At 42.4% G+C, this 16,684-nt stretch overlaps 1 protein-coding gene across 1 annotated transcript; it reads left to right on the forward strand.

Moving 5' to 3' along the window:
- The first annotated feature begins 2,997 nt into the window (after positions 1-2,997).
- LOC131236782 (uncharacterized) lies at positions 2,998-8,771 on the forward strand. The gene is made up of 2 exons (XM_058234219.1): positions 2,998-3,617; positions 8,190-8,771. The coding sequence occupies exons 1-2, from the start codon at positions 3,156-3,158 to the stop codon at positions 8,547-8,549; spliced, it is 822 nt and encodes a 273-aa protein (XP_058090202.1). The 5' UTR covers positions 2,998-3,155; the 3' UTR covers positions 8,550-8,771.
- Positions 8,772-16,684: the final 7,913 nt, after the last annotated feature.

Raw genomic sequence — 16,684 nt, forward strand, 5'->3', positions numbered from 1 at the left:
GACATTTTTCATTTCTTTGTGACTTTTTTAATAGGTTGGATGTTCAGTAAACATTACCATGGGCATTAGAAAGTTTTTAATGAGAGCATCCAATGATCACCGTTTCTTGTGATGTGGCTCACCTGAATTTTCTATCTAATTCATGTTTGAGACCGAATTCTAAAATAAGCTAGAAAAACAAATGGATGAAGTGGATATACAATTAAATAGTCACTGGTGATTGAATTCAAATAAATGAAACTTTTGGCCTATGGTTCATCCGTGCAGTGCCCCACCGTATCAACAGTTTTGCCCCCACATACTTGTGGAGGTAATTAGATTTAACAAAAATTGCTGTGAGTTGCAAGATTATATGCTTGCCTGGAAAGAGAAAAGAAAATATACAATGCTTGCAACACATGCAAAATATTCTATCCGTACAAAAGATCAGCATGAGGTTGATGATGACTTGGTTGGATAATCAGGCCTCACTTGGCATCCTGATTTCAAAATACCTGGATGAAAATCCTCTCATTTTGAAATACCTTGGATTTCTCCTACCCTGTTTGGCATCCTAAGATAGAAGTCTCTTTAGGCTAAAAATAACCATGAACTTAAATTATATAGTGTGTTTATAGGGATTTGAATTTAATTATTAAATCAAATTTAATATCCCTAATTAGTATATAAATATGATGTTTAACACATTAATTATAATAAGCTAGTTGAAATATATTCTTTGACAAAAAAATCATTAAATTCCAAGTCTTGAATGAGCCACAAGCATAGGGTTACAATTGAGCGGCTAATTAATAGCTTTTAATAGTTGATTTACATGACCAAGGTTTGAAGTGTTTTATCAAAATAATTTTGGAGATGCAATTGATAATAGCATAAGCAAATTGGTAGCCTAACGGGTCATATGGTATATACGTGACTCCTCTACTTTAAAAAATGCAACAAAAAAAAAAAAAAAAAGACAAATGAAAGGAAAACATTAGTGACATAGCAAAAACAAGGGATGCAAAACTGATAAAAAGCTACAATCAGGGACCTTAGACTTGTGCTTGACGGGACCTTTTGTACTGGTCCAAGCAATGGCCACATCACAAATTTAGTCATGTTGTTCATTTATTGGTTTAGATCATTTTATAATGAGTCGGGATCCTCTGTTATCAGGTCAACAGAGAATTCCTGTTACCCTAATGGTTTTGCGTCCGAAGCTGTTTTTTATTTACGTCGGTTTATGCCCGTCCTTCGTAGAAAAAACACGCCACTCGAGCGACTAAACATTCTTTGTACTCCTCGCATATAAGTACCAGTTCAGAGCAGGTAAACTAGATCCAAGCCGCTCATCAAGGTGTCCACACCTGTTTAAATGCAAAAGTAGGCCAATGTTTTCATGTGGAGACCAGAAGTGAGTTGCATACGGATCATCCATTGATATCACTTGAATATCCACTATTTATCTTCCAAATACGGTTCAGCTGATGAACAAACAATCCTGGATAAATGCATATTTATAAGGAAAGATCCTTCTTAGAACTGGTTTGATGTTACCCACGTGCAATAAGTTTCCACGTGTGACCAGCGAGTGGCGGTGGAAAAAAATGCACGCGCGCCAATAGATTTCGAACCTACAAACCTACGCCTGTTGTCCGTTTTTGACAGGCAACCAAGCCCCTCCCACCACGCAACGTGTCGTCCACCGGTCCGTGCCAGTAACGAAACTACAGATGGGACTCTTTGTGTATCCACTGAGAGACAGATCACGAGCGTTGGTAACCATGAATACCATCGATGCCTACGTGCGATGCATATGTGTCAATCCAAACCGTTAAATTTCGGAAATCACAATAGAATGGAAATATATATAGATCAGATTAATTGGATGAATCCGAAGTCTAATTACCAGACATTAATTTCTCGAATTTCGTCCATGGACTTGCTTTTCATTTTAACCGTTTATCTTTTAATTATAAGAGCAATAATAATAATCCATTCAGTTTAACCTTTTCAATTTATGACCTACTCAGATATGGGATAGTATTTGAACAGTCAGGATTAGAGAATGCACGGCCTCTGTACATGCGCGTATATTGCCATTCTCCGCCAGTGTATATATCGTTTTCTCAGATACAGATTTTACTGCTGTCCACAAGTTATTTGATACGCCGGGAGATCTAGGATCCATAACAATGCGAAATCTTAATCTAAACCGTCCAAATGGTGTCGGCAACTTTGATAAGTCCAAAACATATACACAGCAAATTATCTACACCACATATTTTCCAATGAATCACATCTAATGGTCAAAATTCAATAAAAATAAAATTCTATTTTTGTATGATGAAATTGAAAGGGTTTCAGAATACAACCCATCTACATTGGAAAACACTGTTTATACGGTTGGATTGACGTGTTCTCCTCCACGTGTAAGCCAATTATGCGCACTAGTACTGATACTCGTAGTGTACGGACGCGGATTGCGTCCTACCCGCGCCCGTCTCTAGCCCCGATCGGGCAGTTCTGTGGGAGGGCCTGCTTTGATGTATGGGTTTATCCACGCCGTCCATCCATCCTCTAGGATTATTTTATGGTATGTGAACAAAAATAGAGCAGATCCAACGTTCAAGTGGACCACACCAAATAATAAGCTTGGTTGCCTTAAATGCACAAAGTATTAAATGCCGTCGCATTTAAATGCAATAGTCATCTATGGTGTGGTCCACATGAACGTTAGATTTGCCTTATTTTTGTAAAAATAACATAAAATGATCCGAGAGGAGGGATTGACGGCGTGGATAAACCGATACATCACAGTGGGCCAGCCAACATAACTGCCCGTTCGTGGGAAGAGACGGGCGGGGGTAGGACGCAATCCGCGTCCGTAGTGGACCAGAACATTGTTCTCTCTCTCGTATTTGGAATCCTCTACCGCCCTTTTCTCCCGATCCCGCCACGTGTACGGGTAAAATACAAAACCAACGGCGAAAGAGAAGCATTCTCTGCCGCTAACCCGTCCACCTCGCCACGTTTCCCTCTCCACCACCCAACCTCTAAAAGCTGCCCTCTTTTCCTCCCTCTACGCAAAATCATTCCTTTCTCGCTCCCTCTCCCTCCTCTTCCCTTCACATCATCTGACGCATCTGACCCACCTCACCGTCCCTCCGGCAATGGCCGCGCGTCTCTTCGCCTGCTTCGGCCATGGCTGCTTCTCCTCATCCACCTCCGGCGACAATCCGTTCGCTGAAAACGCGACAGCCGACCAGGCAGCGGAGGAGCAGAGGAGGGCCGGAGCCGTGCTGGTGGAGCTCTTCTCGTCGCAGGGATGCGCCACGTCACCGGAGGCGGAGCTGCTGCTGTCGCGGATCGGGAGGGGCGACTTCCAGCTGGACTTCCCCGTCATTGTCTTGGCCTTTCACGTGGACTATTGGGACCATCTTGGCTGGAAGGACCCGTTCGGATCCAGCATCTGGACCGTCCGTCAGAAGGCCTATGTGGAGACCCTGATGCTCGATACTCTGTACACGCCCCAGGTGGTGGTCCAGGGTCAGCACCAGTGCGTCGGCACGGACGAGGATACGCTACTCTCAGCCGTTGGATCTGCTAATCGGCTCCCCGCGCCGTCCCTGCAGGTACGTCGATATCATCAAAATACCCTCGTCTTCGTTGCATGTGTTCTGGTTTGGACATTTCACGTAAGGTAGTATTCCATTAAACGGTCTCTATAGTCGCTAGGCCACAGCGAAAAAGAACGGTGGAATAATCAATCTCGAATGACCATCCTATGTGGCCCACCTTGGAGTATATACATTTCTCAATAATAAACTAGATTAGATAATCCTAACCATCGGTAGCCAGATGGTGTAATGAAAGGCTGATAACGGGATGGTTAGGATGGTCCAGCCAGATTGTGTTCTAACAATTTCAAGATCGAGCTGCTCTGGATTATGCCAAGAATCACATCGGTTGGATCCTCACCATCAAAACATTGGCTAACAAAATGGTTGGTCTAGATCTGACTTTACATATGAATTTTCATTGTGGAGAAATGATCTGGTGGGCCATGTGTTATGGAAAACTTGCCATGCACGTAGTTGCATTTGGACTAGGCATCAGTCACATCACCTATCTCGTCCATACATTAGATCTAATCTAATCTTCATTCATTTCTATACAGAAACTACAGCAATCAGATGGTCCCGAACATCCATGACTGGACTTATGTTTGATGAAATAGTCTTGTCCATCAATTTCTGCAAACCACTCAGTGGACGGTTTGGATCATCCAATCAGCATAATTTTTCCAAGCTGCCTACCAGATAGGTGATGTGGATCCAAACTATAAAAATGGCCGGTCAAGATTGACGAAAGGAACAAAATGTGTCTAATTATAATCTTGAAACATTTATTAAATAAATCTCATTTTAAATTTCACCTTATTCCAAAATAACAATTTGATTTGCGCATTCTAACCATGTGAAATATGGCTAGTAATAAATATATGTTTATAAGAAATTAGCCCAACTCAAAAAGTTATGATCATGCAGTTAACATAACTAGAGTTATGATCATACAGTTAACATAATTCTGTTACAGTATGAATGAATGAATGATTCATGTCATATTAACAATCGGTAACATCATATGCTACTTAAAAGGATTGGAGCCGTTGCAACCGTGTGAATGCGATGACGGTTAACAAAACTATAGTATTTTGAATCCGATACTTTGCTTGCCAAGATGATGCTGATGACTTGGATCACCATCTCCCCCAATAATAACTACTCTAAATTCATGGAGCTTATCTCGACTCTTCACCGAGAAGATTAAGAAAATAGAAATAAATTCTAATAAATTTAAATTTTAATTGATTGGTAATTATCTAATGACTCCTTATTCCATTAATAAAGAAAAAATAAATCAAAATTCGTAATTATCAAAAATAGTAAAATCATGATATAATTAGAAGTTATTTTTAAAAAGCAAGAAAATTTAAAACTCTAAAAATAAAAAAATATTAAAAAATCAAAATTACTAAAAATAATATTTTATTCTAAAATTCACTTTTGAGTACATGTTTTTTTTTTTTAATGAAACAGACAGATTTCACCTCGGATAGACCGTTTCAACAAAGATTAATAGGTTATGCACCCACTGGATCAAAAGTTACGATTAATCTATGATCCACTTCTTTTGGCCCAACCATGCTAGTAACGTATTTGTTTTATGTTCTACATCACAATGACAGTTTTTTTTACATGTTGCAATCTGATTGGTCCCCGTGACGCTCCTTATGAGAAGGAGAGGATCCGGACTAATATTATATTTAGGGTGGGGCAGGGGAGTCGGAACTTGAAAGCTGTCACGAATAAGGTGTAAGTCGGTGGCAAGTTTGTGTTGCTTGTCTGTACCTTACCTAACCTTTACCTAACTATTCAATTGGACGTTCACCGTCTACCTTAACAAGATGCACACGCGTGTATAGTCCCACCCATCCACACGTGTAAGACCCGAACGTTACATCACATGGGCCACATTGGGTACCATGGGCCACATTGGGTACCTCTTCCGACCCAATGAGGTGAACTCATCATGCTAGGCCGAATGGAACGTGACAAATCTTAACCTTTGATCTGGCGCGCCACGCACCGTGGACAGAGTCCAAAGCGCATCGTGCCCATTGAATATTGGCCATCCATTTTCATGCCGTTAGTGCGACGGCCATTTCTGTGGTGACTCTTTTGGGCTGTGGCCATGTATGTAGTGCAATAGTAGCGTACCAAGTGAATGGTTCGGATCATCCTAGGAAATCTCCACATGTACGGTGGCGATGCTAGAGACGATGTGTTAATAATCTTTTGCGTTGCTCACCGGTGGCAGCGAAGAACACGTATGAGATCTAGCTGTCATCATGTGACCAAACTCCCGAGCTGTCATTTGGTAGTAATAGGCTGTTATGATCACTGATGGATTGCACATACACGACAAAAAAATCAATGGAAAAAATAATAGCGGTTGAGAGAAATCATCCAATGGTCCATGTCATATAACACTTGTGGCCCACTTAATGATCGCATCTGCCTATTCTTTGAGATGTGCATCTGGACCATTGGGACTTCATAAAGTGAATAACTTCCAACCTTTCATGTGCATCGACATCCAATCTATCTAATAAGTTGGCCCATCGTGAAGATCACCTTATGCAAAAATCAACCACATCCACTCATTGAATGGACAACACTTATATTTTCCTATTTTTCAATGGCTAGATATTACCATCTGTGGTGTGGTCTAACTGACGAGTAGATGGGTCTGACTTTGCTTTTGGTAAATTCTCATGGTGGGGCCTCGATCTGAAGATAGTTTGCAGATCATGCACCGAATCATATTCTTCTACTATAATGCAAGGAACGTGCATTTTTTTATATAGATAGATCATGCACCGAATCATATTCTTCTACTATAATGCTGCAGTTAGCATTGTTATTTTTAAAGCTTTACTTTATAATATAGATAACGAGTGTTTGTCATTGTCGCATTATTTGAATATAGAAGAATCTTTGTTAGCGGAGAATGGTCACATACGTGAGAATATATATCGTACGGTCAAGCTGTGTGGATCCCAACGTTGTGTGTATGTTCCATCCAACCTGTCCATGACACGTGCACCTTGATATTAGACCCAGAACACTGGAACCAGCGTAATAAAAGTTTTTGGAGAGGCACACCACGTATTACAATGGGGAGCTATGAGGGGGACGCGTACCATAGATTGTTTGCAGAGCCCAACGTCTTCCATCCAATCCATTCATCAGGCTTACCGTAACAGAACGAAGTGACAGCGGAAATCTCATGTCATTCCATAACTCTGGTGGGCCACACTATGCAAAAATATAGTTTTTATTGGTGATTTGACATTGTTTTCTGTATCGTGGCCCACCTGAGTTTTGGATTATTCCGAGTTGTTCTTATTACTGGAGGAAAGGCATCTCATCTGACTCATGGTTGGTTTGGATTTCACACAAATGCTACGGTGGGACCCATGGAAGCACATGTGATCATTGCATTTCTAAATAGGTTATGGAGGGGCAGGAAGAACGGTATTTTTGCACCTCCATGTTGTAACCATACACGTGACACATGTATGGTGACCCGAACCAGGGATCTGTCTGCACATCTATTGATTGACCGGTGCGAAAGAAGCTCTCATTGATTGGTCTCTCATAACCATCTATAAATGGACCATTTTTCACTTAATGTGGGTCATTCTTTCAAAGGGTTAGGATTAGAGGTGGGCACTCGATCAGGCTAACTTGACTCATCCGACTCGTTCCTATCCGACTCGACCCAAATCGAATGGGTGAGTCGGTCTAAACGAAGTAAGCTTCGCTTAATCCGAACTCAAATCGAGTCAAGTTCAAGTTACCCCCGACTCAACCTGAAACTCGATCTAGTTAGACATGACTCGATCCAAAACCCGACTCTCTAACCCTACCCGCCGCTCCCTATCCCGACCCAATCCCAAAATCTCTTCCTCCCTCCCTCATCCTCCTCATCTTCCAAGACCGACCTCTCTATCTCCCTCCCTCATCCTTCTCATCTTCCAAGCCCGGCAACCACCCACCACCTTCACCCTCCTCCTCCTCTTCCTCTCTCTCCTCTCCACACTCTCAATCTCTCCCTCCCTCATCTTTCAATCTGACTCGGTGCCAACTCGACCCAACTCGGTACTTCTAACCGGATCGGACTCGGTTCGGAAGAGGCCAGACTGGACTTGGATTGAGTTCGGCATGCTGGACTCAGTATCAAACCAGATCAAGTTTGGGTCATGCCTATTTCAAAACCGGATCGAGTCGAGTCAGCTCAATGCCCAACTCTAGTTAGGATTACCCAGCACTCTATCCGACTCAACTTGACTCAACTTGATGTGCAACTGTAGTTAGGATTACCCAGCACTCTGAATTTTTTGGGCATTAGCCACCTCAGCATATTAACTGGCTTAAATTAGTAGAATCATGTGGGCCCACTCCCCATCTCTAGCTAATCAAGGACATTGGTAACATTTGCCCATTGTAAAATTCTCCCAAACAACCGAAACCTTGAGAAGCCTTCTCGTCAGAAGGCTATATCCGTCAATTAAGCATTGGCCGTTAAAGCAGTTAATTAACCAATTTGACGATTCTACCCTTCACTTCCCCGAACAGGCGACATTCCAACTGCCTGCACCAGACACTCTCCAAGTCTCTATAACAGGATCCCTGCGTACAAAGATCGATAGCAATGGCGCCAACGTTATGGTCGCACTCTACGAGAATGGGCTTGTCACCGACTGCACCAAGGGCGAGAACAAAGGCCGTGTACTGGCAAATGACTACGTGGTCCGTAGGCTCGAGAAGATCTGTACCGTCAAGGACTTGTCTGCGAAAAAGAACGTAACGGGTACTGCTAAATTCTCTCTGTGGGAAGGCTTCAACAGCAGCAAGTGTGGGGTAGTCGTCTTTGTTCAGAACAAATCGCTTCACACGTTCGGATCGCAACAGTTCCCGTTGCCGGATAATCTCTGAAGTCGTGTGATTGTACAGAGATGTGATTGGGTTGTGGCGATTTATGTTTCTTTATTTTCGAGTTTTTGAGATTTTTCTTTTTCTTCTTTATTAATAGGGAGTGAGGGCAAGATTGGGATTTTGTGTTCTTGCGTCTCTTTTTCATCATTTGGGATTCTGATTATGGCTTGTAATTTGATGGTTTCAATATGCAAGGGACAGAGAACATTGTACTTTTCTTTATACTAGGAAGAACATCTACCACAGTTCATGGGAAGCATGTGTGTGGATGTTGAGTCCACTGAAACACCCAAGCTCTCTGGTACCTGTGATCTTCTATATATATGCAAAATCCTCACCTTCCTGGTAGGAAGGTGAGCCCCACCTTGATATATTTCGAACATCTACACCGTTCATTTGATGGGTCCCCTTTAAAGAATGGGTTGCCCCAAAAATCAGCCGTACACGGAACTCAGGTGGTCCACACTACAAGAAGCAGCGGGGGATTGAACGTCCACCATTGAAACTTTTTTTTGGGTACACTTGTGGTTATCTTCCTTTACAAAAAAAAAAAAAATTCACACTGAAAATCCTCTTTTTAGGATCCCAGTATAGGAATCTGGTGTATGGGCGCTGAGAGCCGAGAATGGGGTATTACGGAAGCTGTCAGTACCGGATTTGGCGATTGAAAATTTTGTGAGCCCGGTTTCCAAGTTTGAAGTGTGACAAAAGTTTCCATCAGATGAGAACCTAATTAGGGAGCATTTTCACATCGGGCTCGAGTGAGGTGGCCTGTGGGATGCAGAGGCACACATGAAGTGGGTGACACATATAACCTGTGTATTTGAGCCTGTGTGAGGCGGGTGACTCGTGTGAGGCAGAGCCCATAGAATTGGGACCCATGAGGGAGTGCAACCCATAAACTTAGGGCTCACAAGGAGGGTTCAGCCGAGGACCCAACCTATAGATTTGAAACCTGAGTTATGAGATAAAGGGATTAATTCTCCATGCTTTATCAATTCGAACTTTTAGAGCAAGTTGTTAATTGTCACTCCTCATAGGGGGTAATTAATACTGGGGGGTGATTAATGCGAGGGCAATTTCACACCGGGCTCGAGTGTGGGAGTATGTTGATGCAGGAGTGAACTCACATGCAAATCTATGGTTAGAGTTCTCTATGCAAATGATTTTTTTTATCTCATAATATAGCATTGGTGAAGGCTGATTTTTGGTCCCATAGCATAGCATTGATGAACACACCCGATGGATGGAGTGATGTTACACGGACAACATAATGGGCCCAACTTGGCGTGGCGTGAAACAGGTGTAGGGAGGATTCCGGTCCGCATGTGTACCTAGAGCAACACATGTAAATGTCCAATGCCAGCACAGCACTAGGCGCAAGCAAGAGATCCAAACCGTTTGTCCCACAGGTACCATTGTCTTCCTAGGCATCAAAATAAATTAGTCAGATCAACTCCTCAGATGGTCCACTCTTTCTTGTGACAAATGGATGGATTATAACATGAGTTTGCTTAGATTCTATTGTTTGTCACATGTGCATTCCCACCTTCGTGACCTATGGCATCCACAAAGCGGGGCCCATTTAGTGGATGATCATATGTACACAAGTCTCTTACCACATGGGTCATGCAGCTCAGCCATGTGTAGATAGAGTTGTACATGCGTGGAACCGAATCGAGCTTGGCACAGCTTGGCTCCATTTGATGAGTAGCTAACCCCAACTTGAACTCAGCTTGGTTCGGTCCTTGAGCTTGACTAGCCAACTCGGTTCGGTTCGGTCAATAGCTTGAGCTAATTCGAGCTCATGCTACATTTTCTCAAACACATAAAGTGCATCTTCAATTTTTCACAGAATGCAAAATAGTAATAACAATTTACAGTTATTTCATCGAACACTCGGCGGGCAACATTAAAATCATGATTTGAGGACAATTTTATAATGTGAATTTTTATTTTTATTTTGTAGCTATTTGTTTCATATTCATTCCTTCTTTGTCCCTAGTCGATCCGACAGGGAATGTATGCATCCGAAACAACACTTCATTGAGTCATTTCATCAAACACTCGGCCAGCTCTCAAGAAAACCAAGTTGCCAAGCTGATTCGCTTCAAGTGAATCCGAGTTGAGGTTTGACTTGAGCGGAGTCAAGCTCGAACTTGTCTTGAAATTTTTTTAAAGCTCTAAAAACGAGCTTGACTCATTCTAAATTCAATTTTGAGCCGAAGTGAGTCGAGCAAGTTGACTGAGCTAACTCGGCTGTGTACAACTTTATGTGTAGGGATATATTGGATGTGAGTAAATGGGGTAAGAGCCTTATGGACGGGAGTAAATGAATAGTGAGTATATGGAGCTAGTTTAAAAGCTTTAAGATGAGAGTAAATGGAGTGAAATGTTTTTTTGGTCTCCCATTGAGAATCACGTGAGTGCATAAAGGTGTCATTGTGCACATGTCTGCCCTACACATGGCATATTTATTATACTATAAAACAATTTAATTATTGGCTACATCACTAAAATTATACCAATTAAATGATTCAGACTATCAAAACGTTAGCCATCTAAATGGAGGGTTAAAAAAAATTGGCAAGTTGCTTGTTGGCAATCCTCACGTTTGTAACCCATGTGAGAGTTAAAATTTTTGCATTTTTAGCTAGAGTATATATGTCAGTGGGCTTATTATAATCTTCTACCAAATATCACATGGTAATCTCATATACCTTCTTATGAATGTATTGAAAAATTCCAATGGATTCTAATTTCTCACCTCTAATCCCATCCAAATAGGATATTTGGATTTAAATGAGTGTCGTTACTCTCGTTCAAACACAACAAGTCATTTACAGTTGGAATGGGAGTAACAAACAACCCCTAAAGGGTTATTATACTTGTTCCTAAAACTTTCTTTCTTTCTTTGGCAAGATGTTATTAAACTGCTGAAAATTCAATGAATGGATTAGATGACTTGCACATAGCCTCTCATGACATGCATGACAGTAGCCAAGGCAAAATATGCTAACAGGACGCAGATGGAATTTTATCAAAATGTGAAACTCTCTCTTTCAATGTAGTATAAATATATAAATATTTGGTGGAGCAGATAGAAATGGACGGGGTTTATTTGGGCCTAAAACAGGATTTGGGTGGCCCATCGAGTCATCAGCCTCCCATTTAAAGCCCAAGCTTGCCCATGACTTAGCCTGATCTGTTTATCCATTGGGCCAATCATAGCCCTCAAAATATCTCCAGGCACAAACCTTTTCTGTTATCCAGCCCTAGTTTCACCAGACAAGGGCCCATTTGGATGGGTTGTTGGTGGTCAACTACAGCAGCATGATAGGTGGTGCAAAACATCCAGCGACTGAATATGCTGTGGAGCAATCATAAGAGTGGGCCATGCACCAGATCTAACCATGGCCCACTCAGTGTAAGTTAGCCAGATTTTGCTAAAGGCATGCACCTTTGAAGTAAGAGGGTTTACAGCTGATTCTTGCTGTCATCGATGTTTAATCACATGATGAGAATCTAGTGATTCAATGTAGGAGTGGAGATGGGCAAAATTGGGCTCAGCCCATTATGTTGGCTTGGGCTGGGTCTACCCTTGAAACATGTAGGCTGATATTTCCTGCCGAAAGACGCATAACCCAACAGTAAAGGGAACATGTTAGGGCTGAAAGTTGGGCGGGTTCAACCCAACTGACCCGACATTGGGTTGGGATTGGGCTGGGATTGGGCAGGATGTATTGGGTTTGGTCTCGGGCTTGGGCCATACAAACACCAACCCAATAAAACTTGGGTTGGGCTTGGGTTGATATCTCGGGTTGGCCGACCCAACCCAGCCCCGATCAATATATAAGTTTCTTATAAATTAATTATAATTATGAGTGCAGATTGTTTGTGTTGAAGATACAAGAAATCCCAATGTCGTAGGTTTCATTAGTCCACGTCATTTTTGATTACTCAAGCTAACAAGATACACCAGATTTCTCTCTCCCAAATAGATTGCTTGATATGCTGTATGACTGTTAAAGGAGTAGTTGTCTTATATTTTAGCTTATTTGTTTAGAAAAATGAACTTCTTTACAATAAATAACTACATACATAATTAATAAACTTATAAGTATAAAAAATAAAATGTGCATTGAAAATATAATAGACTAATATAATAATGAAAATATTAGCATATATCTACCCGACCAACCTTGCCAACCCCACCGAGCCCACTTGGGTTGAGAATTTCTAACCCGTGGTTGGGTTGGGTTGGGTTGGGTTGGGTTGAGGTATAGGAACCTTGCGTTGGGTTAGTGTTGAGCACCAATCCGACTAGACCCGAACCGTCCTGCCCAACTTTCAGCCGTAGAACATATGCCGCATGATCATCTCACTTGTGTAGAACATCTGAGCCATACAAATGGTGTCCTACCATGAAGACCCCTTAACACGAAAATCAGTCTTGTCTGTTCATCGGGTGGGCTACACCATTGAAATCCATGGACGACCCACGATTTGACTTTGCAAAGGTGCGGTCCACCTAATGAATAGATTATCCTTATTTTCGAGACCAATGAGTGTGGGTGTCCTCACATATTCAACCAAGCTGATTTTGGGATTGTAAAACAGACAATGTTTTCCAATATGAAGTCGGTTTGAATAAATGTATACCTCGTGGACAAGTTCTGACTGCCTGCGTCTCAAGCGGCATGCCTGCAGGAGTATCAAATGAAAGTCGGTTGGTGCGCGACCACAAGCACGTGAACCACTATTGCCTCTGCACATTAAACTAAGTGTGGCCTCTGTCGCCTCTACTCGCCCATCGCTCACATTCACGTGAAGGGGTGGTGAAGGCCATGTGCGTGAAACACCCGAGGCATTTGCTATGAATGAGCCTACGTAGACAGCCGCGTGGATTACGGTCTACGGAGCATTAATGTACTCGTTTGCCTCCGCTTGGAGATCCAAACGTACTGATATCTCATACAAATGGCAAAGACAGCGTTCACGTTGCGAGTTCTGTGGATTCGGGAACCACTGAGACTATGTAGCCCGCTGTAATTCATGTGTACCATACCAATATCTGTTTTGCCAAACTCATTTTAAGGGCACGAAGCAAATCCAAATCTGAAGTGGACCATACCACCAAAAAAAAAAAAGAAGCTATTAAAACCTTCTTAAAATCGACTGTAATATTTATTTGCTATCTAACATGTTAATTTGGTCACACCAACTTCAAAGTTTCCAATGATGTGGCATTCAATTATTATTACTTATTGTACTTTGGTCCAACTTGAGATTTAAGTATCTAGGGAAAAGGTACTATGCGCTCGAGCTCATGATAACGTCCTATGAGGTCGAGCTGTGTGGGCCCCACCATGATGCGTGTCGACCATCAACACCATGCATTTGATGGTTCCCCTTTAAATTATGGGATATCCCAAAAATCAGCCATATATGGAACTCAGGTGGGCCATACCATCTAAAATCATGTGAAGACATGCCAAAAACATATAAAAGCACTTGGTGGGGCCCACCTGAGTTTTGAATGCTGCTGAAACTTGGTCTGAACCCTCATCCAAGTGGGACAAACATAATGGATGGGCTGGATTTGCAAACCACATCTCGGTGGGCCCAAAAGATGATTATGAATGTTTTAATGGTATACGGTCCATCTCAACTTCTGTATGTGGTGTGGTCCACAGAAGTCACGAAATGACTTGATTGTTGAGACCTGGGCCCACGATGGAATGGTGCGTCTGAATGATGGGGTAGATTTTCGACACGCATCACGGTGGGGCCCACACAGCACGACCTCATGGGAGGTTATCATGAGCTCGAGCGCATAGTACCTTTTCCCAAGTATCTATATTCATACTTAAAAATAAGTTCGCAAAAATTGACTTAGTGGATAAAAAACATACAAGATAGTGAGCACCATTCAATAGCGAATTGCTAGGGACAGTATTAGCTTGCAATTCAAGTCCGCTAGCCCATCCCTCAAATTCACGTGAAGTGGTGTTGCAGGCCCTGTGATTGGAACCCCCAGGCTCCTGCCGGGAGCCTACATAGACAAACGCCTGGATTACGGTTCATGTAAAGCGTTAATTTACTCAATACTGCCTCTGTTGGGGGTATCCAAACGGAGCCACCGTACGTGTCATTCCTACTAAGATAACCGAAAACACGAAAATATGTACCTGACCCAACTCTCCGGTGGGGCTTGATTGCTTCTTGTCCAAAGGGCCCACTAGTTTTGTATATGTGAGGCTCATGTCCAGGGAGCCGATGTTACCCTCCTCTTACTGCAATTAGCAACAGCGGCCAGTTTCCACCCGTTTATTGCTACCAACTAGACGCTAGGTCTCTATAATCATTATACTTCACTGATGATTCCACCTTCGCATCTTTGATTTGAATATGAGCCATTAAATATTCATCACCAATTCAATTCCTCACTAGGGGTTGAAACTGGCAATCGAACTGATCCGACAATCCTAACCAACAATTGACCACTGTCTCGAATTCTACGGTTGTGATCGTATGGTTAAGATGGCCAAACCAGTATATTTTGGGATTCTCAATATTGATAAAATAAATAAAAGCAATTCGAAGAAACAAGCCGGAGATTCTCATCACTGATCTTTTTATCTTTATATTGCAGAAAAAATATTAACAAGGGTTATACCCAAAAAAAGAAAACATCTATTATTTACAATTTACAACCTCCTTCCAAATAATTCGATTACGATCGTCTCCCTCCCACGTGTAAGATTCCAGCATCTGATTTTGCGGGAATTCTCATCCTCCTCGAAAACAGTATCCAGCTCCTCAAACGACTGCTTCCGATCGCCGGAAATTGACATTTCCCCAACAGATTCTCAAATCTTCCCACCTTCCGGCGACCTCAGCTCTGACCCCAGCAGCTCAAGTACATGGCTTTTTGCAGCGAGTCGTCAGTCTGTTTCCGCTTCTCGTCGCCGCTCCCGCCACCGACGAAGGCCCCGAAATCCGAGCCCGAGACGTTCGAGAACGGCCGGAATCCGGCAGCTGAGAGGCGCTTTTGGCCCAGTTGCAGCGATTTCAGGCCGGAATTCCATTTGAATCCCTGGTCTGTGTGGCCCTGTACGACGGCTACGCTTGTAGCCATCCAAATCCTGCCCAGGTAACTCATTTTCTTGTTTTCCGGCGAAATTCTCCGATTTTGCTTAGATGTCGTCAGATTTCAGCTTGGGAGTGGATGGAGGTTTTTGGTATAGGAGGGATGTGCGGTTCTTATAGGAAATAGGAGTGAGAGAAAGAGAGCGGTTTTAGAAAACCGCCTGTTTGATTCTCGTGGTTTCCGGTTTTCGTGCGAGCGCGTTTGTCGAGGATCATGCGGTTTTGTCCGGATCGAAAATAGTCGAGAACGTCGTTGTCCGCATTTTATCAGGATAGGAGAAATAGCCGAGAACGTCGTTATCAGCATTTTATCGGGATAGGTATGACATCGATGGGAGATAAAAAGCTCATTTTATCGAATAATATATCGAGGTCTTTTTTTATCTATTGGCATTTGGGAGTGCTTCTCAACCGTCCGTATCAGGATTGATAGGTTGGAAGCATTTGAATGGTTGGATCGCCGGATATGCTGGATCGGGATTGTCAGCCTAGTAATCCTATATGGACAGACGATACGTAGAAAATCACATGGGTTGAGTGATCTTACACTTCCAATTTCTGGCTTTCAAATGGACAGTAAAGAACAAAACTGTTCAACGGCTAACATTCAACCCTGTCTCCATTACGGAAATGGATTGGCTACTCCCTCTGCCACCAGCCCCGTGGCTGATGGTCGGTGCTCCGTGGCCCCTCCACGATGTATGTGTTTCATCCATTTTTCAGATAATTTTAAGGCTTTATACCAAAAAAATAGAGGTATATAAATCTTAGGTGGACCACACCACATGAAAACAATAGTGATTGGATATCCACCATTAAAATCCTCCTAAGGCCCAGTGTACTTTTTATTTGACATCCAATCTGTTGATTAGGTCATACAGACTCAGATGAAGGGAATAAAACAAAGATCAGCTTGATCCAAAACTTTTATAGTCCTCAAAATGTTTTTAATGGTCGAGGTTCATTCAACACTGTTTCCTGTA

Source organism: Magnolia sinica, chromosome 1 (assembly GCF_029962835.1).
Source record: "Magnolia sinica isolate HGM2019 chromosome 1, MsV1, whole genome shotgun sequence".
In the NCBI taxonomy this organism is placed as follows: Eukaryota; Viridiplantae; Streptophyta; class Magnoliopsida; order Magnoliales; family Magnoliaceae; genus Magnolia; species Magnolia sinica.